The following is a 25,000-nucleotide window of genomic DNA, read 5'->3' on the forward strand; positions in this document are numbered from 1 at the left end:
GACTGTGCCCGTCTCTGATGGTGATGCGAGGGCACTTATGACAAGGATATTCCTTAGGTTGGGAGGCTGTTTGTAGGAGAGCAGTGGTGGTTCTGGGAATTTTGCTTTCAGTCTGTGGTCTCTGTGGAATATGGGTTGAAGGTCAGCGCCAATTTTCCTTAAAATGTTCATGTGAGGGTTGTACATGACCACAAGCGGCAACCTGTTGTTATCCTCTTTCTGTTTATAATCTAGGAGGCTGCTTCTTGGGATCCTTGTAGCTCTGTGGATCTGTTAATCAATTACAAGTGGATTATATCCTTGGTGTAGGAATGTTTTTCTAAGTGATAGTAGTTGTAGTTTTCTATCCGCGTCTGAACAGATCTAAATGTACCTTAGAGCTTGACTGTAGATTATTGATTTTTTTGTGTGTCTCGGATGAAAGCTGTTCCATCTCAGGTATGCCGGATGTCCTGTGGGTATATGGTAAATAGTCGTTTGTACGGTATTGTCTTTGATGTATATGGTTGTGTCTAGAAAATGGATTTGGGATTTTGAATAGTTGAGGGTGAGCTTGACGGTTGGGTGGAACTTGTTGAAGTTTTTGTGGAAGGTAATCAGTTCCTCCTTTGAGCCTTTGCAGATTATTAGAAGGTCATCAATGTAGCAGAAGTATGTCTTTTTTATGTTAGCTTACTGACCGAGCACTCCTCCCTCCTCCAAGTGGAGATTTTAATTACAGCAGCTCCCTACTTACCCATAAATGCAGGCATTGCTGACAGATGATGGTTGATGGTTGATGGGCAGATAATATTTTGCCAAATTTTATGCTAAGCGTCTCATATTTTTTCCTAATACTCCAAAGCCATATTGCTATTCAAATTTCACATATTCCACATTGACATGATTTAGCATGATAGAGTGCAACCTTTTTTTGTATATTGCAGGGATGTACTGGCCTGGCGGGATATCGGGGAAATCCCCGGTGGGCCCTTGGCTGTGGGTGGGCCCTTGGCTTGGGGAAGAAGGAGAAGAAAGAAAAAGGGGTATGTTTTTTAGGGGTGCGGGCCTTTTAAAAGTGCAGGTAGAGTATGTGCAGGGGCGCGCGCACGCAGTTTTCATTACCTGAATGGCCGCGGCCCATGTCCTGATTAATGAAGAGTTTGAGCCCGTTGTCACTGACGTCAGTGTCATGCGCCGCATGCGACGGGAACACACATTCACTGCCGGCCCCTGCTATGTTGGTGGCCATATTACTATGAGCACGCCGAACCTGCAAAGGAGGAGGAAGACGCCGCCCGACGCTGGGAGCGCAGGAAGGTAAGCGGAATCTTTTTTCTCTCTCTCACTCTCTCTGTGTTCATGAAGCCAGGACAAGGGGCCAGGATAGATACACAAGGGGGACAAGATGTATACACATGGGGGGGCCAGGATGGATACACATGGGAGGGGCCAGGTTGGTATATTTGGGTCCCAGGATGGATACACATGGGGGGCCCTGGATGGATATACATGGGGGCCAGGATCGATACACAAGGAGGGTCAGGATGGATACACATGGGGGGCATGATGGATAATGGGGGGACAGGATTGATACCCAAGGGGCTGTAGGATGGATTTACATAGGGGGCCAGGATGGATACACATTGGGAGGGCAGGATGCATACACATGGGGAGGTCCAGGATGGATTCCTATGGGGGCCAGGATGGATAATGGGGAGACAGGATTGATACCAAAGGGGCTGTAGGATGGATACACATATGGGGGCAGGATGGATACACATGAGGAACCAGGATGGATATAAGGGGGTCCACGATGGATATATGGGGAGCCAAGATGTATATATATGGTAGAACCAGGATGGTTTTATGGTGGGGGGCAGGACAAGGGACCTGGATGCATACATATGGGGGACAGGATGCATATATATGGCGGGCCAGGATGCATATATGGGGGATCCAGGACAAGACACCAGGATGGATATATGGGGAGACAGGAAAGATTGATTGGGTGGGGAAGATCAGGACAAGGGACCAGGATGCATATATCTGGGGGGTCAGGATGCATATATGGGGGAACCAGGATGCATATATGTGGGCCCAGAATGGATATATGTGGGGAGGGCAGGATATATATATATTGAGGAGCCAGGTTGCATATATTGGAGGCCAGAATGGATATATGTGGGATGGCAGGGCAAGAGACCAGGAAGCATATATATGGGGGAAGCAGGATGCATATATATAGGGAGGTCAGGATATATGGGGGAGCCAGGAAATGGGACGATGATGGATATATGGTGGTTCCGGGGAGATATATGGGGAGTCAGGGCAAGTGACATATGAGGGCCAGTATGTATAGCTGGGGGGGCAGGATGGATATCTGGGGGCCTATTATAAAATAAAGGGGGACTGGCTGGGCGAGGTTATTAAATAAAGTGGACCAGGATGAGGGACTTAATTACTGTTTGGGGGCCAGAATGAGATACATGCTATATTATTTTATGGTAACAAGTGGGGAATATAATTTTTTAGGGTTCAATTAAGGACATTATTACTACTGTAAAATAATTTACTTTTTAAAAAACTGTTTTCCATCGAGGGAACAAAAGGGAGGTCCTGTTATTGTGCAGGGCAGCACTACGTCGCTTTTTTTCTTCATCTGACATAGTGTAGAAGTCAGCGGAAAAGTGAGGAAAGTGCAGTTGAAGTGATCAGCTATTGATGACTGTGTGTTATGTTTTGCAGAGATGAGTCCTGGTTGGAAGAAGTGATAGCAGTCTGTGCTTGTTGACGAAGAAAACCGAAGATGATGGACTTCAAATACAGACGTCACTGCTGAGTCAGTGTATTACATGTACACGCACACTATGCACTATATACTGTGTACAGAGTTCCCTGTGTATAATGTCACCAGTGATCACTGTATTACCTGTACACTGATACTATATACAGATTTCCTGTGTATAATGTCATTAGTGATCACTGTATTATCTGTCCACTGACACTATATACAGAGCTCACGTGTATAATGTCACTGGAGATCACTGTATTACCTGTACACTGCACTATATATAGAGCTCCTGTGTATAATGTCACTAGTGATCACTATATTACCTGTATACTGACACTAACCTAGCATCTTAGTTATCAAGGCTGAAAAAAGACATTTGTCCATCCAGTTCAGCCAATAATCCATCAGAATAAATCCCCAGATCTGCGTCTTTCTAAAGAACCTAATAACTGTAAGATACAATATTGTTACGCTCCAGGAAGACATTCAGGCCTCTCTTGAACCCTTCGACTGAGTCTTCAGGCAAGGAATTCCAGATTCTCATGGCCCTAAAAGTAAAGAATCCTCTTCTATGTTAGTGGAAAAACCTTCTCTCCTTCAGACACAGAGAATGCCCCCTTGTGACCGTCACATTCCTTGGTATAAACAGATCCTCGGAGAGATATTTGTATTGTCTCCCACCTGCCGCTCCATTTTAAAATGGGGAAACGTGTCCTATCAATGATAAAACTTCCTCATTCTTCTGATCGGTGTAGTTTTTAATGGTCGGACCTAAGCGATCACCTATCCTGTGGAGCCCATGGATCGGTGATAACTTGTTTTGACCAAAGATCCCATTAATGTAAACTACCATAATTATACAGACAAGGACGGACACGGGAACAGGTACGGGATGAAAAATATGGGCCTGGGTATGCAGTCCCCAGGAAGGCAGAAACAAGACACTAAGAGCACAGAATTGGGCCTGGGTATGCAGCCCCCAGGAAGAAAACACAAAAATTGAGCTTGGTTTGAGTTGATACACATGGAGTACATAAATGCATGTTTACATTGGCTATAAAAAGCAAAACCTACAAAAGACTATCCCGAACAGAGTTACCTTGTCGTGGTGGGATAGCTTTCATTCTATTTTTGATCAAAAACAGTATTACTAAAAACTCTGTATTATTTAGATGCACTTTTACTTATTTAGTTATAGCAGGGTTTTTGCTCATTTTGTCTTTTGTAGCCCCCAGGAAGGCAGAAACAGGACAGGATCTGGCAACTCAGTAGGAAAGTACAGACAGACAGAGTCTATGTGTGGCGATGACTTAAGCACCCGATACCTCTTGGCAATAGGCTGGGGCCAAATTAGGGGTGTGCACACTGTCTCTATAAGATTCAGGAAGTGCTGGCGTTGCCTTCCTAAGCATACAGCCAGGAAGTATGCAGTAAGCAAGGACATGAGATTCACATCATGAAGCAGGCAGAGGACAGAACTCACAGCATGGTCCGGAGAGGTGAGTAAAATGGGAGATGGGAAGCCATGCAGTGATGCCGGCCGGGATCTTACAATCTGGAATCCATCTTTCTCAAAATATTAGTCACCCCCTCCCATATGGTAGACCTAGAAGATTAAAAATGTTCTTACTCCAGTAATCCAGAAGTGTGATTACCACTAAAAGAACTAAACTGAGGGTGGAACCCATATGCCCCGAAAAATTGAACTTACCGGTTGATTCCTGACAATTATTTACAGCGAATTCGGCTAACGGTAAATAAGTAACCTAATCCTCCTGATTCTCAGACATGAAACATCCGAGATATGTTCCTAAATTTTGGTTAACCCATTTAGTTTTCCCATTAGACTGTGTATGAAAAGCAGAAGAAAAAGACAAATGGATTCCCGGACGAGTGCAAAATGCCCTCCAAAATTTGAATTCTAACTGCACTCTTCTATCTGTAGGAATCCCATGCAGTCTAATTATTTCCTGACGCAAATTTGCACCAAGGATTTGGCATTAGGTAAAGCTGGTAAAGCAATAAAGCAATTACTGAATCTATCCACCACCACCAGAATTACAGTGTTCACTGCAGACATGGGTAGGTCTGTGATAAAATCGACCGACAAATGAGTCCAAGGTCTGCTGGGAATCTCCAATGGTTGGAGAGCCCCCGACGAACGAGTATGCGAGGTCTTACAATGTGCACAGACACTGCAGGCGGCAACGTACTCCTGGACATCCTGATGAGCACCGGGCCACCAAAAATGCTTAGTAAGCAAATCCGCGGTGGACTTATTCCCAGGATGTCCAGCCAACACAGCATCATAGTGTTCACTGAGCACTCTAAGCCAAAGATTGACAGGCACAAACAAATTACCAAATGGACAGGCAGCCAACTACCTCTCTTTCCAGATCAGAGTTTATAGAAACCATCACCACCCCTTTTTGAAGAATCGGTACCGGTTCTCACTTATCTCCTACCCCAGGAAAGCAACGGGATAAGGCATCCGCCTTGTCGTTTTTGTTCCCCGGCCTATAAGTAACAAAAAAGTTAAACCTGGTAAAGAACAATGTGCATCTCGCTTGTCATGGTTTAGGACGCTTCGCTGATTCCAGTATACTAGATTTTTATGATCTGTAATAACCATCACTGGGTGGACCACCCCCTCCAAAACATGATGCCACTCCTCAAAAGTCAGTTTGATAGCTAAGAGTTCTCTATTATCAATATCATAATTTCTCTTAGCCGGGGACAGTTTGAAAAGTAAGCACGTGGTTGCCATTTACCAGGAGATAATACAGCCCCCACGCCCACCTCAGATGCATCGACCTCCACAATGAAAGGTTGAGAGACATCTGGCTGAATAAGAATTGATGAGACATAGAAAAAACACAGTATGACAAACGTGCATGAATACTCTGTTGTAAAATATATGTAACAATATGCAGCAAGTGCTGGTAAAAGATGATAACAAAAACAGGGTATTTAGTTGATACGTTTTTTGCAAAAAATGTATACGAAGCCACACCACCACGTCACGGTATACCCTTCTCGGAGCAGTCCTATCTAATGTATTTAAACTTGATCATGTGATCAATACCTTAGGTTTTGAATAAAAATTGATGCAGAAGCAAAACATCTTTTTAACATGTCAAATGCCTCCCTGGCAGGACAGGGACATCTGGAGAAGTCCGTCTCCATTTTGGTCATATCTGTAAAAGGCTTGGCTACTACCAAAAAGTTTTTTATGAATTTATGGTAGTAGTTGGTGAAACCTAAAAGTCTCTCTAACGCCTTCAAATCCTCTGGACGATCCCAATTCAATACCGCTCGGACTTTCACTGTATCCATGCGAAAACCAGTGGAAGACAACGCATATCCTAGGAAAGGGATCTCCTCAACCAAGAACATACACTACTCGGGTTTGACATACAATTTATTGTCTTGGAGTATATGTAAGACCTGCCTGACATGAACCTGGTGTGACTCAAGGTCAGGTGAATAAATTAGAATGTCATCCAGATACATCACAATGAATCTGCCTACTAGGTGACTAAAGATGTCATTAATAAAGTGCTGAAAGACGGCGGGTGCATTTGTCAGTCCAAAAGGCATCACCAAATTCTCATTGTGTCCCTCAGGTGTATTGAATGCAGTCTTCCACTCATCCCCCTCTTTAATGCGGATAAGGTTATACGCCCCCTGAGGTCCATATTAGAGAACCATTTTGCCCTTACAATTTGAATAAAGAGGTCTGGAATGAGAGGGAGCATATAAGGATCACAGACAGTGATAGCATTGAGTTCCTGGAAATCTAGGCAAGGACGTAACCCCCATCTTTTTTCTTAACAAATACTATCCCCGCAGCAATGCGAGATGAAGATGGTCTGATATGACCCTTAGCCAGGTTCTCCATGATGTAGTCCTCATGGCCTGCCACTCTGGACCTGAGATCTTATAGAGCTTGCTCTTGGGCAGCTTGGCACCAGGAACAAGATTTATGGTACAAACATAAGGGCGATGGGGAGGAGTTATTGGCATCCCTGCTCAGAAAACACATCCCCAAAGTCTGACAGGTAATAAGGCATGGACAGGGTATCCACCTGAGACAACCGTGTACCCAAGAAGTGTCCTTGACAGTATGTACTCCACTTAGTGACCTCCTGTGTCTGCCAATCTATTACAGGATTGTGCAGAGCGAGCCAAGGAGGTCCCAGTACCGCAGGTGAGGGCAGACCATCTAGCACATAGCAATTTAACACCTCAGTGTGCATGGCCCCCACCTGACGCTGCAAGTCCCCGACCACCTGCGTAAAGTGCTCCTGTCTTAGGGGGGTGGAGTCTATGGCAATAATGGGTATAGGTCTGGACAGTGTATGTGTCATAAGGCCTTGGTCCCAGACAAACCTAGGTTAACCAAATTGAACCCCGCCATCACTGTCCAGAAAGGCAGAAACGTCCACCTTAATTCCAACCACATGTATTATAGCTGGTAATAAAAACTGTGTCCTACTCACCAAGGTGATAAGTACACCCGGGTTGCCTACCTCCTCGCAACCCGGTCCCCCTAGTTTTCCGGTGGTTGTTTATATAGAGATCAGGAATGTGCCCACAAAATGGCCATTTTTACCACAAAGGAACACATCTCCCCATACACCAGACTAAAGACAATTTGCCTGAACGTGTCACCGCACCCACCTGCATGGGTTCCTCAGCAGGTTCAGTACAGACCACCCTTGACGCCGGACCTCCCGCACTCAAAGGTATCTCCCTATGTCTCTGGCAAAGACGGCGTTCAACCCGGATTGCCAGAGGCATGACTACCTCAAGGGAGTCAGGAGTGTCAAATAGAGCTAAGGCATCTTTAACCTGAACTGCGAGACCCTCACAGAACTGGCTAAAGAGTGTGGGGTCATTAAACCTCTGGAACTCGGAGCAATATTCCTCCGCTAAGCGATTTCCTTGCTGAAGTTAGTGTAATCTTAGCTAAGGAGATCCGATCAGGGTCATCATGCACAAGGTCCAGTGCCTGAAAAAATCCCTCTACCATCTGTAGTGACTGTGAGTCAGACGGAAGAGAAAACGTCCATGCTTGTGATCCCCCTGGAAGAGTGATCTAACTATCCCCACACGTTTCATTCCGCATAAACCGCATAACGTAAAGTCCATTTCATCACATCCATGAACACATCATGACCACCACTCTGTTCATTTAGCAGATAAACCTGTATGCAGTATATTACAACCCCCTTGTTTGAGGTTACCTTCCAGGAGCTCCGCTCCACACACTGATTCCTTGTCAGTCGTGGCTTCCAGAGAAGCTTCCTTACTAGGATCACTGTCCCGTGATTTGCTCTGCAACGTCCCACCCGACAGTCCAGACCTTTAAAAGAACGGTAGCTTCCCCAACACAGTAGCCGTCCCAGGCTCTGCAGGTACATGGTCTCACAACGTGCTATTCAGGAAGTCTGTCCACTACTAGAACCTTCCAACACAGACCATGCGACCACACCACAGTCTCATTTTATCGCCCATAACCACACCCACAAGTGAGGTACCTATCACATGGGCTGAACACGTGATCGTGACTTCACTGCAGGTCCTGAGCCTTAGGGAAAATTCAGGTCAAATATCCTGCTGGGAGAAATATATCTTCCGTCCAGCACTACCCCCTTTCACTGCACCACATACCTCCCCCTTTGTTCTACCCTATCGGGGTGGACACGTCATAAACCAGGGGCCAAGAGACCGGGCACCCATGTCATCTTGCCCTACTAGTTGAGAGGGCCTTATCACTAGGTTTTTGAACGTCAGTCCCCGAAAAATAGTCCATCACTGTAACTAAATTCCTGTCTGTGAACAAGGCACTGTTGGACTTTGTCGCCTCATGTTTCGGAGCCTTAACTTTGTTAGGCCTTCCCCGCCCCCAGCGGTCAGTATGCCGGTACAATTCCCTTGCACCCTAACTACTGTCTGGCCTTGGGCTTCAGTCCGCTCTCCTTTTACCGTGGACATAATACCAACTCAGACAACACAGCGTGAGGGTAAAGCAGTGTAGCAATACTTTACTGAACCACAAAACAGGCAAATTACATATTGAACAGACCCAACAAAATACCCAAAATGGTGTAAAATTATAGAGTCTCACACTTCCGCTGACTCGCCAGGACAAGAGCAGCTGTGACTTCACAGCTTCCAGGCCTGACTACCCCTCCTGTGGAACGCAGAGGAGTAAGTAAAAGCAAGCTTAGGAAGCTGACAGTCTATTGCAGTCAGGTGACCAGAGGTCACATCCTGACTTCTTCGAATATCCCTATGGAATGGAACCAGGTGACTGGTGGGTGCCAATACTGGCTTTCCCAAACGTATCCATTGGGTTCTGGTGACCGGTGGGTCCCAAATCCTGACTACCCCAAACATATCCATGGTTTAGTATTGGTCAATGGAGCAGATCTGTATTCTTTCAGCCAGGGCTGTGGCCCAGTAAGGTCGCATCGTGTAAGATGTCAAATCTCTTTTCCTTGTGATGGAGCCACGATCTGGCAGCAATCCTGTAGAATGTTCCTGGCTGTGGTTTTGTAAAGAGTCTTTGGTTCTTTGGATCTCTGAATATCTTGACTCTCTGGATGTCTTGTATGTCTGATTGTATATGGTTAGAGGCATATTCCACTTACATATCTCACAACTGTTATCATTCAAGCCAGCATCCAGAGAACAAGAGGAAGATGTGATGAGGTTAACTCACATTCTTGGATTACTTAACTAATTTGCATAGTTTTTATTCCTCTGTTTTGCAAGTCAACAAGCCACAGGACCCACACAATGGTCATTCAACAGATTAAGTAAAAATCCAGTGTTCCTACAACTTATTGTCTAAAGATAGCAGACAATAAGTTGTAGGAGATGATATAAGAGACAAACATCAGCTATTCAAAATGATCAAAAATCAACGTTTAAGACTAATATGACAACAGTGTATGGTTCTTGACCAACTGAAGAACAAACGCAAAAATGCAAAACTCAACATATAGGTAACAGTCTATTCCTCCTGGCTTACAGGAAATAGACATGTGGATAATAAATGAAAAATGCTGTGTCGTCACACCAGATTTATATATTTTTCATATTTGGCTGCTGTCACACACAGACGCTTTTTATTGCAAAACTGTATCACCATATTTTCAGAGCTATAATTTTTCCATAGTTTTGCTGACAGAGTCATGTAAGGGCTTGTTTTTTGCAGGTATAATTTTTGGACACATGACATTATTTGATCACTTTTTATTCCGATGTTTGGGAGGCAGACTGAACAAAAAACAGTAATTCATATATTATTCTTTTTATGCTTTTCCGCATGCAGTAAAATTGATAAGGCAGTTTTATTCTTCGGGTCAGTACTATTACAGCAATACATCATTTATATTTTTTATGTTTCAATGCTTTTACACAATAAAAACTATTTTATAGAAAAAAAGAATTGCTTTATTATGAGAGCTATAACTTTTTTATTTTTCTGCTGACGGACCCGTATGGCGGCTGTTTTTTTGCAGGACAAGATGACGTTTTCATCTGTACAATTTTGATGTAGATTGTTTTTATATCGTGTTGTTTTCCACTTTTTGTTCAGCAATATGATGATAAGACATAGTTTTGTGCCTTGTTTTTTTGTTTTTAAGGTGTTGACTGAAGGAGTTAACTAGTGGGACAGTTTTATAAGTCACGTCGTTCCAGAAGGGGCAATATCAAATATTTGCACTTTATTTTGTTTTTAAGGCTAGTTTCACACTAGCGTATCTTCCACACAGTGCACGGCACCGCTAAGCCCCGCCCCCTGCCCGCTCCATCCGGTCATCTCCTCCTACTATCGCACACGGCTGCATGCAATCTGCGCACCCTATCTTTAGCATAGGGTGCGCAGACCGTGCGCTGGCCGTGTGCTAGTAGGATTTTTGCATGCGCTGCGCACTTTTGAAGGTGCACCGGTGTGCACCGAACGCACCATGTTGCATTTTGGTGCGCTCGGCGCACCTTCAAAAGTGCGCAGTGCACGCAAAAATCCTACTAGCACACGGCCAGTGCACGGTCTGCGCACCCTATGCTAAAGATAGGGTGCGCAGATCGCTTGCAGCCGTGTGTGATAGTAGGAGATGACCGAATGGGGTGGGCAGGGGGCGGGGCTTAGCGGCGCTGTGCGCTGCGTGGAAGATACGCTAGTGTGAAACTAGCCTTACATATATTTATTGGATTGATATTTTTTTCTTTTTGTTCTTTGTGAGTTTTTTTTGTTATATTTTTACATTTTTTTTTACTTTTTTCTACTCTTTTACATTGTCCCCGATGGGACATCAGCTGTATAATGACAGATCACTGATCTACCTGATCACAGAGCCATATCTATACTGCAGTTTACAGAAACACAGCTCCTGCAGTCCCATGTATATACAGCGCAAATCGGGAAGGGGTTTAAAGATGCTGTCTATGAATGGATGGATGAGCCAAGTTGTGCCCTTTCAAATACCTGTGCCTTCCTATACAGACAATAGGAGATATTCCTTCTAGTACAGATCATTTGCTGACATCCCTCTAAGCTGAGAATCCAGGAGCTATAAGGTGCCAGGATTGACACCTACCTCCAGCAAATGCCCTTTTGTGCTTACAATACTGGTATATCCAGTTTCACCCCTTTGTCAACTAAATGGAACTCTACTGCCTGATTGATTTCAATTATTATTTATTTCCTTCATGCTCTACATAAGTTTTTAGATGATGAAGAAGATATGATTTCCATGAAAAACATTTCCCACATAAAAAATAGTTTCTACCCTGTATGAATTCTCTGATGTGCAACAAGTTTTGAATTCCTAGTATAAAATTTCCCACATTCTCGTCATGATAATGGCTTCTCTCCTGTGTGACTTCGCTGATGCCTAAGGAAATGTGATTTCTGGTTGAAACATTTCCCACATTCTGGACATGAATATGGCTTCTCTCCTGTGTGAATTCTTTGATGTGTAAAAAGAGCTGGTTTCTGGATAAAACATTTCCCACATTCTGGACATGAATATGGCTTCTCTCCTGTGTGGATTCTTTGATGTTTAAGAAGATCTGATCTGTGGATAAAACGTTTCTCACATTCTGGACATGAATATGGCTTCTCTCCTGTGTGGATTCTTTGATGGTTAAGAAGATTGAATTTCGTTTTAAAACATTTCCCACATTCTGGACATGAATATGGCTTCTCTCCTGTGTGGATTCTTTGATGTGCAATAAGATCTGGTCCCTGGATAAAACATTTCCCACATTCTGGACATGAATATGGCTTCTCTCCTGTGTGGATTCTTTGATGTTTAAGAAGATCTGATCTGTGGATAAAACATTTCCCACATTCTGGACATGAATATGGCTTCTCTCCTGTGTGGATTCTTTGATGGTCAAGAAGATCTGATCTCTGGGTAAAACATTTCCCACATTCTGGACATGAATATGGCTTCTCCCCTGTGTGAGTTCTGTAATGTTTAAGCAAATTTGACTTCTGGTTAAAACATTTCCCACATTCTGAACATGAAAATGGCTTTTCTCCTGTGTGACTTCGCTGATGCATAATGAAATGTGCTTTCTGGATAAAACATTTCCCACATTCTGAACATGAAAATGGCTTCTCTCCTGTGTGAATTCTCTCATGTGTAAGCAATTTAGATTTATGTTTAAAATATTTCCCACATTCTGAACAGGCAAATGGTTTCTTCTCTGTGGGAATTATTTGATGCTCAACATCACTTTTGCAGCTTTCATTTTGCTCAACAGTCTGTGATGAATCCAAATAGGTGACTGATTGAAAAGGCTCCGATGATTGATTTTTGCTCTGAAGGGCTGGAGGTATAGCTGGAATAATGGCGTGCTTTTCATAGGTATCTGGTTTGACACCACAGTCATCTGCCAAGAATAAAACTGATTTTATTATTTTTCAATATCAATGCCTTATATTTTATATAATTTCTATATACATAATTCTATACAACTCAAAGTATAATGAAACTATGACCTCAGACAGTGGTGAGCCACCTGTTCACAAATCCCATGGTACTGAACCTCTAAAGTACAATCGCCAAACAATACACAAATGCAGAAAAGTTTGAAGCAATAAAGGGAGGATTAAAAATAAGCTTTATTACATTATAATCTATAGCAACAGATACAAATATACACCATAACAACATGTAAGATTCTTAAAGGGTTATTCCCATCTCTGGTCAACTATCCCAATATGTAGTAGGTGTAGTAATAATATTAGGAAATATGTAGTATAGTTCTTCTGACTCACTATGTTGCTCACCCCATGTGCAGAGCATTGCATTAGCTTAGGTATCCATGGTTACTACCAATCATATAGTGACTGCTAGTTACTAGTGGTCATAACCATGGATACCTAAGCTGCTGCAATGCCCTGGACATGGGGTAAGCGACATAAGAGAATCAGGAAAACTATACCACATTTCTATAAATAAACCTACACATAAATGGCTTAAAGAAAGACACTTCCCAAATTAGTAATGAATCCCACAAGAAAAAGGAAGCCTATAGCCAAAAACGTAAAATTGAATGATCTGTATTAACACAAATCAGACAGAGTTAAATTAAAAATGGAGATATAAGTACAACAGACTACTGTCTGATAAGGTAATACACCCAAGTCTGACTAATCTAGTGTCATCATGTAGAGCCTATCCCTAAACTCTAATACTTCCAAGTACAAAACCTTTGCAAGAATATTCAACTACTATTTGAGCACATGCAATCAAATCTGGGGAGCAAGTTATATAACAGCAGAATATTACAGCACTTATTACTCAAAAAGCCAATATATGTGCAATGCAAAGCATAAATTACCGGACTTATGTGACTTACAGCTATAAGAGATCTTAGACATGCAGATGAAGATGGACCTCACAAGGATTAGTAGATAAAGTGCATTGTGCTGATGTATATCACGTGTCATAAAGACTACTAGAGTAATGAAAGAAACGTCATTTGTCTTTAAGGAGTAACCATATCAGATATAGCAGCATATGAATGTACAGCCAGTGAGACCAGCAAGGAGATCAAATGTATAAAGGCCAGTATATGTGCAAGACTGAAATTACTGATGCAAATAACAACAGTAAGGGATCTCTAGTTGTAAAACATGAAAAACCGAATATATGTCTCCAGAAAGGGCATTGTATTGGTATATATATAGTGTCATAAAGATTACAATAATCATATAATAAACACCATTTGCATGTATCTCAAGAAGGCATATGCCTAAAAGATAGCAGCAGGTAGAGAAGTGGTCAGTGAAATCAGCAAAGAGATCAAAAAGATGACATGTGTGCATAACAAAATGCAGAGTATTACCCCCTTCCCATGTTATACACATCAACCTACAGCTGTCAGCTTTCCCTCTGCTGGTTATGAAAATAAAGCCCATGCAATTTTTTCTGAAAAATAATCATATAATTAAATACATGTACAGTAAACTGCACACGCATTGTACTAATTATATATGTGACTGACATCTTTATATCTATCTATTCTATGTATACAGCTGTGATCAAATATTAATATCCTGGAAGCTCCATGGGTATTACCCCCTTACCAGTGTATAAATATCTGCCCCCACCTGTCCGCTTTCCCTCTGCTGGTTAATAATTTATTGGGGGACCCCATGCCAGTTTTTTTCAGAAAATAAATTATGTAAGGAATAAATAAAATACATGTAGAGTAAGCTGCGCACACACTGTACTAATTCTGTATGTGACTGACATCTTTATATCTATTCTATTCTGTAAGGTCACGCTGTGATTTTTACTGTACGTGGCAGATGAATTGCCGACTTTTCGAAGGACATAGGTGTTTAAAAATCAGGCAGCAGTCACATAGTCCGAGTGACATGCGATTTTTTTCCCACACCCATTGATTTGCATTGACGAGTGTCGTCCGAGATACAAGGACAGTCGCAGTATGCTCATAGAATAACACTGATCAAAGTGCGGTCTGATTTTTTTATCAGATTGCACTTGTCCATTTTCCTCGCAGATGAGTATAAGCCCTTAAGGTGACTATAATGTGATTTTTTATTCTTAATTTTACACTCTATGTAGGTAGCGGGGGCTGAATACAATCTCAATATTGTCCCCAGCTCCCGTTGATCACAGGCAGAGCAGAGGACAATGATGGGAGCTGTCCTCAACATCCGGCGCCGGGGATCAGCACAAACAGTACCTGTTAGGATTCAAACCTAGCAGCTCTTGTGCACCAGTCAGCAGCTCTTCCTTCTGAGCTATTCAGCTCTCTGGACAGTTCCATGCTTATCAAAATACTTGAACCTATATTGTTGCTGATGTCTTCTCCCTGAGTTTCCTGTTGGTTACTGTAGAAACGTGCGCCAACCGGGGGTGGTCGCTACAGCACACTCCGTACTCCCGATACAGTCCCCGTTCCTTTCCTCGATGAGCGAAAAGACTGGAGTCCAGAGCCAGGAATGCTTCTCTCACAAACGGTTTATTCTTTTCAAGAACACAGCAACCTTTCGGACAGCTTCCATACACCTGCCTGGGTACCTGTTACACGTCTCCTCCTTCCCTCCTCAGCTTTCCCGATGCAACGTCGTTTGAGCCTGTTTCACTGCGCCTGCCTTAGGCCACCGGCACAGTACTACAGTACCTACTCGGCCCATCCACCCACTGCCACACCTACTTCTCTTCAGTGCCCAGCTCTCCAACAATTTGGTACCCCAGGTTCTCCTTTTTTCAGCTGTCTTCCAGGGGCCACCCCCTTCTCTAAGCTCTCTCGGTCTGGGAAAACCCTTTTTATCCTCTGAACCTGAAAATCCCCCACTTGCTCCGTCCACCTTCCAGACTGTTCTCAGACCTTCCCTGGTGTTATGTCCCCCCCTAGTGGCCGGATTCTGAACTCCACTGTTCCTATGTCCTGTTCTGAACATCAGTACCTGTACATTTATAAAAATATGAGACATACTAATACAGTTACAGAGATGCATGTCACATAACCCATATACATGTTAACTATTTACAGTCAGACCAGTCCACGTCTTAGTCCACCCTTCTACATACCCCCTTCCTATGACCATTGTCGTCCCTGACAATCCCGTACCTTTCCCCTTTTTGGTGTAACCCCTTTTACCGTTCTTTGTTTGTCTTGTATGACAGGTTGCCGAGCAGAGTCTGGAGCAACTCAGCTCTTCACAGGGTGCTGGGTAGAGCCTGGAGCACTTAAGCTCTGAGTAGCTGAAGGCTACCCGCAGGCGCTCGCGCCTATGTGACAATTCCCACACTTCTACTGGGGTAAATCATCCCGGACACACATTGGGCTCAACGGGAGGTCTCTCCTTCCTTTCTTTCATGGGGTACTACACCTTTACAGACCGGCAATCCGTATCTTTCAATTTAGGGGTGGAACAACCAAGGCTGCAGTGGAGCCTACCAGGCCTGTTTCCCCTTCTCCCCCTTAGGGTATTTCCCACCAAGGACATAATATGTGAACTATCTTTAGTACCAGTTTACCAGCCATTCTCAATATTTTAACATTTTCAACTTTTTTCCTTAATATTTTTAACATTTCTACCACTTTTAATACTTTTAACATTTTGCAGCATTTACCACCATTCTTAACAGCAGTGTTCCCCCTCTCCCCCTCCTTTGCAGGGAGCACAGCGTATGTGCACGCTTTATTTTGAAGTGTCCAAATCCCCATAGTAGTTCTGCTACAGGAGCGTAACCGGTGCCCCAAAAACAATTTTCCTCAGGTCCCGTAGACCGTCATGGGTCCTCTAGACAAGCATTGCAGGGTTCCCTGCCCTGGGCGAATGTGGGACAGTTCCAGATGGTGCAAACATGCACTAGAAGGGCAAGAAGGGGCCACGGAGAGTTCCCTGGCGCACTTCCTGTGCCGTATATCCACAGGAGGCCCGGGCCCTTGCCAAAGAGGACTCTGCAGCCGCAAAGCCCCCAATCCGAGATGGAGAAACAGGGGCAGAGGTGTCTTCTGTTGCCTCTGCCCATGGACCGACACCATCTCCAGAGGGCTCGGTGGGTTCAGGGGACGCTGATGCGGGAGCACGGGTGCTCGGTGATGCGGATCTTGGGCCTCGTGTCCCCGCAGTGGGACAGCGTTGAGGCTACGCAGTCCACCACCGGCTAAGGTGAAGATGCACTCACCTCCTCTGCTTTCGCGGCTCCGCTCCGTTCGGCCCTCAGCTCCTGTAGGTACTGCTGCATACGGGAGGCTGTGGGTCTCCACTGGCTTGGCGGTCTCCTCCATTTCACTGTCGCTGCTGGGCCGCTCCTATGGGGTGCACCAGAGTACCTTTTCCAGCCATCCAGCGGAAACAGCCTCCGGGTCTCCCAGTTCCTCCAGCTGAAGAGCGAGTTCTGCTTCCCGCGCTGTCTCCGGCGTGGACTGTAGAGAGCATGGGCGCATCTCGGGTGGTTAATCTGGCTCCGGGGCTGCAGGCTCGGAAGTCGGGGACTCCATTTGTGGCGGATCTTCAGCACGGGTGAGAGCTTGCTGCTTTTGTAACTGCTCTCAGATCCGCAGATCCAGCTGTCGGGGACTCCACCTCCCGCTATAGTCCTTCAACGCGGGTGAGTGCCCGGTTTTCCTGCAGTGGCACCCAGCTTTTCCAGCCGCATTATTCCAGTTCCAGGGTGGGGCTCTCGCCGGCCTCTCCACCCATTTTCCAGTGTTTAGTGGGAAAAGGCTCCTGTCACTCAGCATATACCATTCCTCCCACGGGCGGACCCAGCATGGTTGACATAATGCATTTGGCTTCATCCCGACGCTGTCACGCCCCTGGAGCGCCCCATCTTGACACGGGCAGTCCATTTTGGCGCCAATATCCTCCATCCCGACGGCCGCCATTCTGCTGTTTTGCAAAGTCATTATCAGATTCTTTTCTTCGGTCATATCTGAGAGTTTTTAGTCACAGTCCCAAATATCAGTTTATGCCAGTAAAATCTTCAACCCGCTCCATGCGGATCCTTTCAATCTTCCACACAGCACTTTTATTTTCTTTGCCTTCCAGCGTGGTCTCACCGCCTGTGTTGGGCAGTGATGGACTACGCCACTTGTAGAAATGTGCCCCGACTGGGGTGGTCCCTACGGCACACTCTGTACTCCCAATACAGTCCCCATTCCTTTCCTTGATGAGCAAAAACACTGGAGTCCAGAGCCAGGAATGCTTCTCTCACAAACGGTTTATTATTTTCCAGAACACAGCAACCTTTCGGACTGCTTCCATATGTGGCGCCCCTGAGGCTCAGTCGCCACAGAGGTACTGCACCTTCTCCTAAGGTGTAGTGCCCCACCATCCAGGTAAGGTGGGAACTCCTTTCCACGCTCCAACACTCAAATCCCACGCAACACAGTAGTTCAGCAGGGCCACATTGCGGCTCCTTGCTCAGAGGGTAGCGGAGCACCTTTGGTGGCTCCCTGCTTGGAACACTAAACGTGCTGGGAGGTGGGTGGAGTTGAGAATATACAAGAGTGGGATGGTTTGGGAACACAGAGCAGTCTGAATCAGGAGAGTCTGACAGGAGGTCAGAGGGAAAGAAGCCACTCAGGGTAGGAGTGGGGATCCCTGGAAGAAGGGATGGAGGAAGGAGTGCTGCAGCTGCCTCAGTGACCTGAGCCAGCTGGCATGGGAAAGGAAAGAAGGAGAAGGACATTGAACTGTAACCTAAGCTTCCATCAGAAAGAAAGATTAGCACGGCATGAAGGAGAAAAGAGAACAGAGAGCACATGGGTTAGAAGAAGAACCCTGCCTATAGGTTCTTATCGCAAGGCCGGGGCCCGGTCCCCGAGGTTGTATGGACACTTATGGTTCTGCAGCAGACACCGGTGGAGTAGTCAGCTGTAAATGCACTACTCCCATCTTAGACTTGGGGCACAACAGCACATGGATAGTGAGCCGAGACTCAGGAGAAGGGAGTCCCCGAAGTAGGCTACAGCTGTCTGCCGTACAAGGAGAGTTCTTGGGAACATCAGTCAGGAGGAACTCCAGAGTAACTCAGTACTAGGAGATCTTCACACTAAAAGGCGCATTAGAGAAGACGTTCAGAAAGGTACATGTTGGCGGAGTGTTGGAGGGGAGAGTCCTATCTTGCCTGGAGGTTGAGTCTCGGGCCCGGAGGACACGGCACGGAGGCAAGCACCCGTGTGCTACAGACCGTGAGTAAAGCTTTGTAACTACAAGCCCCGGTGTCCTCCATTTAGTCTGCGCTAACACACTCAGCACCGCTACATCTGGGTACCATCCTCTACACCGCCTGCGCCTCTCCTCATCAATTGCACCTACACTGCCCTGGGGCTACAGCTCCACCTGTGGGGAGCTTCACCATCTTGGCTGCAAGACACCACCATCCCCAGAGAATCTGCAAGCAGCGTCGGCCTAACACCACACTTGCCGAGCACCACAGGTGGTGTCACGAACTACTCCATTCATTACAAACCCCCCATTGATTTGGGCGCCCAGGGCTATGGTCCGGGTCACCGCTGCTGTGACACAGCCCCCTGACACCGGCCCGGTACCGAGTACCCCGCGGCCCTGGGAGGGCGACCCACATACTTCTGCCTGGGTACCTGTTACACATCTCCTCCTTCCCTCCTCCGCTTTCCCGGTGCAACGTAGTTTCAGCCTGGTTCACTGCGCCTGCTTTAGGCCACCGGCCACAGCGATCACCTACTCGGCCTGTCCACCCGCTGCCACCCCTACTTCTCTTCAGTGCCCAGCTCTCCAACAATTTGGTACCCCAGGCTCTCCTTTCTTCAGCTGTCTTCCAGGGGCCACCCCCCTCTCTGAGTTCTCTCGGTCTGGGAAAAAAAACCCTTTATATCCTCTGAACTTGGATATCCGCTACTTGCTCCGCCCACCTTCCACTTTTCTCAGACCTTCCCTGGTGTTATGTCTCCCCTTAGTGGCCGGATTCTGAACTCCACTGTTCCTATCTCCTGTTGTAATCATCAGTACCCATACATTTATAACAATATGAGACATACTAATACAGTTACAGAGATGCATGTCACATAACCCATATACAAGCATATTAACTATTTACAATCAGACCAGTCCACCCTCCTACATTACCATCCTGAGTTCCTGATTGGTTCATTCTGATTGCACACCCTTTTTAAACCTGGCCTTGCTCTTAGTTCCTTGTGTGATTGTTGAGCTACCTGACTTTAATCAAACTTCCTTTCACCTGCTATTCCTTTACAGGTCACTTCTGCTCCTGGTAAACGACCTCTGGTTTAATTGACTAGGTTTCCTGCTTATTCCTTCAAACGACACTGCTGCTCCTGGTAAACGACCCTTGGACTCCTTGACTATTCTTCCTGCTTATTCCTTCAAGCTATATTGCTGTTGCTGTGTATCAACTCCTTGGCTATTCCAGACTACGCTACCTGCCTGGTGCTGCCCCTAGTGTTTGCAATATCACTACTCCAACCAGGTCATTCCGTAACAGTATCGCTGATTCCCAGGAGCCGATATGTGTGATACTGATGCGGAACATGGTTGCCACATGTATGAAAAACATGGACACAGATATCTCTGGGACAGACAAAATTGTTGGTACTTTGCCAAAATTTGTTTATGCCCATCACTGTACCTATAATGTAGAGTTGAATGCATCCTTCTATCCGAAGCCCGGTACAGACTGGGAGTGCGCAATGTGGCCGGAGTCAGGAGGATGCATCCAGCGTTAATAGAGGTGACAGGGAAGACGACGAAGATGGCGGAGGACTGTAGCACCGGAAATTGTGGTATGTGTAGGCACTGACTGAATACGTGAGAGCCAGGGCCGGCCCGAACGTATAGGTGAACTAGGCGGCCGCCTAGGGCGCCGACCCAAAGGGGGCGCCAGAGAAAAAATAGAAAAAATTATAAAAAATCTTTTCAAAAGGCAAAAAGTTTTAGGGATGGAAAGAAAAGTGTACATATTTAAGGGCAAATATGACGCAAGAGAGGTCGGTTGGGTTGGCAACAATTTTGATAGAATCTGAAGTTGCTAAACAAATTAATCTCGGTGACTTAGTGTCATCCTTTTAAAAAAAAAAGGCAAGGAAACAAAAATTTTAATTACCTATGGTCGTTTTTGTTTTGTGTTATTGATTACTTTGTATATATTTGTCCTATACAACTTCTCAGAAGATTAAAGAGTTAGGAGAGAGGTAATTAATCATTGTTGTTGTGGTGTATTTTGCTCCTAAATTTATATCCCAAGTTTTCATCTACTGCCAAGAATAGTAGGGGCGCAACAAAATAGTTTCGCCTAGGGCGCCGTAATCTCTCGGGCCGGCCCTGGTGAGGGCATACCACAAGCTCTGGTGAGGCTGGAAGAGGAGTGTTGGGCCGGAGTCAACGCCTGCACATAGCGGGATCTCTGGAGCTATTTTATTGGAGACAAATTCGCACAGAGTCTTCAACAAAATGTAAATATTTAACGCAGACAGCGCTTACCAGGGGAACGAGGACAAGGTTTATTGTTTATTGCTTTGTTTGTATGTATGTATAGAACAAAAGCAGGGCATGCAGGATAGGGGAGCATATAATAGGAATAATAGGATGGGGGAGCATATAATAGGATGGGGGACAAATACCAGGCTAGAGGGACATATACAAGGATGGGGGAGCATATACCAGACTGGAGGAGCATATACCAGGCTGGGGGACATATACCAGGCTGGAGGAGCATATACCAGGCTGGAGGAGCATATACCAGGCTGGAGGAGCATATACCAGGCTGGAGGAGCATATACCAGACTGGAGGAGCATATACCAGGCTGGAGGAGCATATACCAGACTGGAGGAGCATATACCAGACTGGAGGAGCATATACCAGGCTGGAGGAGCATATACCAGGCTGGAGGAGCATATACCAGACTGGAGGAGCATATACCAGACTGGAGGAGCATATACCAGGCTGGGGGACATATACCAGTCTGGAGGAGCATATACCAGGCTGGGGGACATATACCAGGCTGGAGGAGCATATACCAGGCTGGAGGAGCATATACCAGGCTGGGGGACATATACCAGGCTGGAGGAGCATATACCAGGCTGGAGGAGCATATACCAGGCTGGGGGACATATACCAGGCTGGAGGAGCATATATCAGGCTGGAGGAGCATATACCAGGCTGGAGGAGCATATACCAGACTGGAGGAGCATATACCAGACTGGAGGAGCATATACCAGGCTGGAGGAGCATATACCAGGCTGGAGGAGCATATACCAGACTGGAGGAGCATATACCAGACTGGAGGAGCATATACCAGGCTGGGGGACATATACCAGGCTGGAGGAGCATATACCAGGCTGGAGGAGCATATACCAGGCTGGAGGAGCATATACCAGGCTGGGGGACATATACCAGGCTGGAGGAGCATATACCAGGCTGGAGGAGCATATACCAGGCTGGAGGAGCATATACCAGACTGGAGGAGCATATACCAGGCTGGGGGACATATACCAGGGTGGAGGAGCATATACCAGGCTGGAGGAGCATATACCAGTCTGGAGGAGCATATACCAGACTGGAGGAGCATATACCAGACTGGAGGAGCATATACCAGGCTGGAGGAGCATATACTAGGCTGGAGGAGCATATACCAGACTGGAGGAGCATATACCAGACTGGAGGAGCATATACCAGGCTGGGGGACATATACCAGGCTGGAGGAGCATATACCAGGCTGGAGGAGCATATACCAGGCTGGAGGAGCATATACCAGGCTGGAGGAGCATATACCAGGCTGGAGGAGCATATACCAGGCTGGGGGACATATACCAGGCTGGAGGGGCATATACCAGGCTGGGGGACATATACCAGGCTGGAGGAGCATATACCAGGATAGGGGAGAATATGCAAGGTTGGGGGAGCACATACCAGGCTAGGGGAACATATAACAGGCTGAAGGAGCATATACCAGACTAGGGGAGAATTTACAAGGTTGGGGGAGCACATACCTGCCTGGGGGAGCATACAGCTCTGGCAAAAATCAAGAGACCACTGCAAAATTTTCAGTTTTATACATAACAAAATAGTCCAAAACTAATAGCCACCTCAATTCAGCATATTATATCTCAATTTCTGCCACAAATTTGTGCAGACATAACAAAGGCAAATAGGCAAAAAATAGATGAATCAATAAAACCAATCATGTATTAATAAATTTCATAAAATTCTTTTTTACAAGGAAATTTCTAAAAAAGCCAAGGTACAAATGTAATGATAGATGCTCACAGAATTAAGCTTTATGCAACATAATCACAGAATGTTTTTTTCTTTTTTAATTTTTTACATACAAATAATCTCCAAACAGTGTTTATTTCTTAAGCATCAATTCATAAGCTATATTTATATAAACTTCTGTCTAAATATTTTTTAGGGAAAGACCCAATAGTTCTAAAAGCAGAAGAAACACATCTTTGTTTAAATAGTGTGAAATACACACTGCTAAAGGTAAATAACAATTGGGTTTAACTTCCTATACTCTGTGTATACCATGATAATCAAAGACAAGGCTAACTAATCCTTAATGGAGTAATCACAATGCATAAATGCTCAGATAGTAGCGACTTTTGTTCTCAATGTTTCTCTGATTAATTACAAACACTTATAAACAAAACTGCATAAGCTTACTTGATTGTGTAAATATGTATCTAATTGTTGTAACAAAGGAACAACCTAACTGTGTGTGCCTATTTGCCTTTGTTATGTCTGCACAAATTTGTGGCAGAAATTGAGATATAAAATTTTCAGTTTGTCTGATTTTTCTCTTTATAGGTATATTTTTGAGCAACATGTAAATTGCTCTTTTTTTTATAAACTACTGACATCATGTCTTGTGCTTGCAGACCTCAAATAATGCTAAGAAAACAAGTTCAAAATAACAATACTAATGCTTTAACTCAGGAAGAGTTCAGAAATCAATATTTTGTGGAATAACCATGATTTTTAATCACAGCTTTTATACGTCTTGGCTGCTTTCCACCAGTCTTTCACACTGCTTTTGGGTGACCTTATGCCATTCCTGGTACAAAAATTTGGGCAGTTCTTTGTTTGATGGCTTGTGACTATCCATCTTCCTCTTGATTACATTCCAGAGGTTTTCAGTGGGGTTCAGGTTTGGAGATTGGGCTGGCCATGACAGGGATTTGATGTGGTGGTCCACACATTGATTGACCTAGCTGTGTGGCATGGCGCATTGTCCTGCTGGAAAAACCAGTCCTCAGAGTTGGGGAACATTGCCTGAGCAGAAGGAATCAACTGTTTTTCCAGGATAACCTTGTATGCGGCTTGATTCATACGTCCTTCTCAAAGATTAACCCGCCCAATTCCAGCCTTGCTGTAGCATCCCCAGATCATCACCGATCCTCCACCAAAATTTCACAGTGGGTGCAAGACACTGTGGCTTGTACGCCTCTCCAGGTCTCCGTCTAACCATTAGACGACCAGGTGTTGAGCAAAGCTGAAAATTAGGCTCATCAGAGAAGATTACCTTACTCCAGTACTCTATGGTCCAATCATTATGGTTTTTGGCAAACTTCATCCTGGCTCTCCTTTGCTTCTCATTGATGAAAGGCTTTTTTCTAGCTTTACATGACTTGAGCCCTGCCTCTAGGATCCTGTTACAAACTGTCCTTGCCGTGCACTTCACCCAAGCTGCCATTTCTTTTGTAGGTCACTTGATGTCATCCTGCGGTTGCTGAGTGACATTCGAAGAAGATGATGGTCATCCCGGTCAGTGGAGAGTCGTTTTCGCCCTCTGACAGTCTGTAGCTTTGTTGTCCCCAATGTCTGCTGATTGACCTTGTTGTAATGGACTGCCATCTTAGAAATTTTAAGGATGGAGGAAACATGATGCTCACTGTATCCTTCAGCCAGTAAAGCCAGAATTGAGCCCTTCTTTTCCTCACTCAAGACTTTTCTCTTCAACTCCTTTGGCATGGTTAAAAGCAATTTTTTTTTATTCCTACTACTTCTTGGACATTACTAGCACTTGTTTTGACATCCAGGTTGTCCTATTGCAACAGGATTGTGAACACCACAGTAGGGTTTTTTTATACTTTCCTTCGTTAAATAATATTTGGTTCAGGTGATCACCTAAGCAGAAGCACATTAAGTAGAATGAGGTGTACTCTGGTTGGAGTTCAACAGACACTGGGATGGAATGGCTGTC

The 25,000-nt window shown here is 45.0% G+C and overlaps 2 protein-coding genes across 2 annotated transcripts in view; both read right to left on the bottom strand.

Moving 5' to 3' along the window:
- Window positions 1-25,000, bottom strand: part of LOC141094243 (uncharacterized) — a 1,213,871-nt gene that overhangs the window by 530,102 nt on the left and 658,769 nt on the right. The window lies entirely within an intron of this gene.
- Window positions 10,963-25,000, bottom strand: part of LOC141094296 (uncharacterized) — a 50,787-nt gene continuing 36,749 nt past the window's right edge. The window contains exon 6 of the mRNA XM_073580133.1: window positions 10,963-12,691. Within this exon, the coding sequence (XP_073436234.1) occupies window positions 11,646-12,691 (1,046 nt within the window). The 3' untranslated portion in view covers window positions 10,963-11,645. The remainder of the gene's footprint in view (window positions 12,692-25,000) is intronic.

The sequence above is a fragment of the Dendrobates tinctorius genome, unplaced genomic scaffold, assembly GCF_039654945.1.
Source record: "Dendrobates tinctorius isolate UK_male_01 unplaced genomic scaffold, ASM3965494v1 ptg000063l, whole genome shotgun sequence".
Taxonomy (NCBI): Eukaryota; Metazoa; Chordata; class Amphibia; order Anura; family Dendrobatidae; genus Dendrobates; species Dendrobates tinctorius.